General features: G+C 34.9%; 1 protein-coding gene across 1 annotated transcript; it reads right to left on the bottom strand.

Moving 5' to 3' along the window:
• Nucleotides 1-1,153: 1,153 nt before the first annotated feature.
• LOC139100874 (glutathione S-transferase 1-1-like) lies at nucleotides 1,154-2,335 on the bottom strand. Its single transcript, XM_070653639.1, has 3 exons — nucleotides 1,909-2,335; nucleotides 1,596-1,763; nucleotides 1,154-1,529 (listed from the first exon to the last, which is right to left on the bottom strand). The coding sequence occupies exons 1-3, from the start codon at nucleotides 2,269-2,271 to the stop codon at nucleotides 1,380-1,382; spliced, it is 681 nt and encodes a 226-aa protein (XP_070509740.1). The 5' UTR covers nucleotides 2,272-2,335; the 3' UTR covers nucleotides 1,154-1,379.
• Between the last annotated feature and the right edge of the window lie 991 nt (nucleotides 2,336-3,326).

Here is a 3,326-nt window from a genome sequence, read left to right on the forward strand (position 1 = left end):
CCGAGCGATCGGAAGCGGTAAACTGCATTTTCAGCGTAAAAATTCGTCATACTGTTGATACGAAGGCGACGTAGGAGTGCTCTAGCCAGGAGTGTATTCAAAGGTATTAGAGCTCAGACCCCTCCCATTGGCTTTGTTCCTGAAGTGGTATCAAGACAACCATTAATGCCGTATCAACAGTCCATCTTACCATTAATGCCGCAGCGTAGCGATTCCCTAGACGCTGTGCTTTTCGGGATTAGCATAGCTGAATAAGAGATTCAATCTTAAATTTGATTGAATGCAGTTCGGTAGGATTTATATTAAAATCAATGTAAAATCAATAATGATGCTAATTTAGACCTGCAAGTTATTCACTTTGTGCAGTTAACGAGCTCATAAACTGATTGTAATCCAAAAAAACAATAAAAATTATCACACTTAATGATTATCACGAAATTTTCTGTCGAAAAATCCTACAAACTATACAAATCCTTGCAATATGTGATCTTTATTGCATCTCAAGCTTATTTGATGCAATACATTTTGAAAGGAAGCTATTGCATGATCATATAGTATAAAATGGGTCGAAAATGTAGAACTTTAAGTCAAACAGATTTAAAAAGTGAAAATGAACAGTATAACTATAATTTTTGTCATTTTTGGTATTTTCGTTGCTGGTTTGTGAACTTTTAAATTTAATATTGTGCATTTTTCAATGAAATTTAGAAAGAAATTAAAATTTTCATACATTTTAGAAACCATCGCTGGAAGTGCCTCAGTATGTGCAGAGTTCAACGATAAATTCAACATGTTAAGCGCAGACACCAAATCAGACATTATTGATCATATTTATGAAAACGAAAAGCTTTCAAATGATGCTCAAATTGCAAGCCTAAAGCAAAAAATTGGTGAATTATTAGCAACAGAACTACCAACCGCAGATCAAGCAATATTGACACATTTCTACAATCATGAAATTTCACCTAACGTATCCTCAGCTTCTTGTATCATTCCTTTGGCTTATGTTTCATAAAGATATTTCCTTAATAAAGACATTTAATATTGAATAAATTTTAATTAAAGGTTTTTGGAATTATTTTTAAAAAGGCGGATTAAGGTCTGAGTGGACAGCAAGGGTGCTAGCTACTTGGAGCTTGAACTTATGACCTAATTTACTTAATACTGTACTTTATTCATTGCTCCACAGGAACACGTGAAGTCAAATTGTAATAAATGACCATAACAGGCAACAAGCATGCTTTAATGGAACCGAAAGACCACTACGGAATCAAAAAGCAGCCTCTTTGCCTGTTATAGTGACAATTCTTAACATATTTAAAATATTATTTATTTGAAATTAATAAAATGCATTAAAAATATTCATCAAAATCCACGTCTCATTTCCACAAAGGCTCATCAATCATTTTAGCCATCTTATCAGCCAACTTCTTCGCACCATCATGATTCTCTTGGAATCCCTTCAACGTTTTACATCGCTCATACCATTTGTTCAATCGTGGATAATTTTTAAAGTCCGCACCCCAACACTGTGAAAAATAAACAAACAAATAATGTGTGAGTCATTGAACATTTTATTGTATGATAAGCAGCACCTTTATCGATTCAACGCTTGGTAGAAATGCAAAGTCAGCTAGTGTTAGTTCATCGCCGGCAAACCAATTTGAATTGATTAGAAATGAGTCGAGTGTGCTGAGAACGCTTTCAATGTTTTCACGGACTTCGTTTGGGACTCGTTTGACGCCCACTCGAAGGATTTGATGCTGAAAAGACAGATTTATAGCTTTAAGAATGAGAAGAGGTAGCAAAAATAAACGTAGATATGAATGAGACTTAATGTCTGATGGATTCTTCTACTTCCTCTTATTTTTGACCATAACAAGCTCTAAATCTTCACTAAATACTCACCACAAACTGCTTCACAGCTGGATAAGCAGTCGTTGCATCGTAAAACAACCTCGAATCAATTATCGACCTCTTCTTTAACTCAATTGGATAGAACGATGATTTTGTAACATTTGCTAAATACAGCATAATAGCTCGCGCTTCTGTCACTACATAATCATCTTCAGCAACATGTAGCACTGGAATTTGATGAAGTGGATTGATTCTTAAAAAGTTTGGAGTGTTTTGTTCGCCTTTAAATAAGTCAATGTATCTTAATTCAATGTCTATTCCAATATTTCTAATTGTCAATAAAACCATTTGACTTGGTACGCCGTGGACATTGCAATATAGAGTTGCTGAAAATTTCTTGTTGATGCAATGCATTATTTTTTATTATTTTCCAGCTACACAACTAAGTCAAGTCGAAAATCACAAACGAATGCGATAAAATGGTAATAAACACAATAATTTTGTAACTCTTTTTTGTCCCAAAGCATGATAAGATATGGAAGATATAAGGAAATAGAATAAAAGAGAGAAACGTGTGCATGTACTCGAGTGTAAACAAATGATCAAGGCATTGTCACTGATTTTAATATTTTAATGGGTCCTGCACGATATTTGAGATTTTTCTGGATATATATAAGGTGAAAGGGTTCAGGAGCTTATCCAGTAACAAATCAGCAGCTTCGTCCTCAATAGAATCAGTGTTTTTGCCGGGCTGAGCTTCGCCTATGCCCGACTTGGGTAGTCTTACAGGTACTATTTATAAATCACTATACCTTATATGAGAGCTACTTCTACAATTTTCGTCCTCGCCTCAATCGCAGTCCTTGGTAAGTTTGCAGGTTCTTGATAAATCCTTAATTGAATTCGTATTTTTGCTCTAATTTAGGAACCTATGGAGGATCTGACACATTTGTGGACCCAACTTTACCTTCAGAGTCACTAACAGGCTCCGCTTGCTCAGCTTATGTTGACCTGTATAGGAGCTTGGATTATTCAATAAGAACTAGAATGATTGATCTGAATCTTTATAAACAGCATTAGAGACTACAGTTTAAAGCCACTTGTTGAGAACGTAAGGACTTTTCTACATAATGTAGCTGATGAAGTAGCTACATCGGAAAGTGATGAAGCAACTATAGAAAAGTTTATGACAGAAGATGTATATCAATGCATTTTTTTTCAGGAGTTTCTTCAATTTCTTGCTTTGTGGTTTATGAGCTTAATAATTTACCTTCTAGATCTTCCGAATCTTCTGAATCTTCTGAATCTTCTGAATCGTCTGAATCTTCTGAATTTTCTCAATCTTCCGAATCTTCTGAATCTTCTGAATCTTCTGAATCTTCCGAATCTTCTGAATCTTCTGAATCTTCCGAATCTTCTGAATCTTCTGAATCTTCCGAATCTTCCGAATCTTCCGAATCTTCGGAATC

This window comes from Chironomus tepperi, unplaced genomic scaffold (genome assembly GCF_022539635.2).
Source record: "Chironomus tepperi strain 1889 unplaced genomic scaffold, CSIRO-AGI_Ctep_v1 contig_69, whole genome shotgun sequence".
NCBI lineage: Eukaryota > Metazoa > Arthropoda > Insecta > Diptera > Chironomidae > Chironomus > Chironomus tepperi.

Coding starts and splice junctions, on each gene's coding strand:
- LOC139100874 (XM_070653639.1), bottom strand. CDS start 2,271: ATGCATTGCATCAACAAGAAATTTTCAGCAACTCTATATTGCAATGTC. Junction 1,764..1,908: donor CAGCTGTGAAGCAGTTTGTG/GTGAGTATTTAG, acceptor CTGTCTTTTCAG/CATCAAATCCTTCGAGTGGG. Junction 1,530..1,595: donor CAAGCGTTGAATCGATAAAG/GTGCTGCTTATC, acceptor TATTTTTCACAG/TGTTGGGGTGCGGACTTTAA.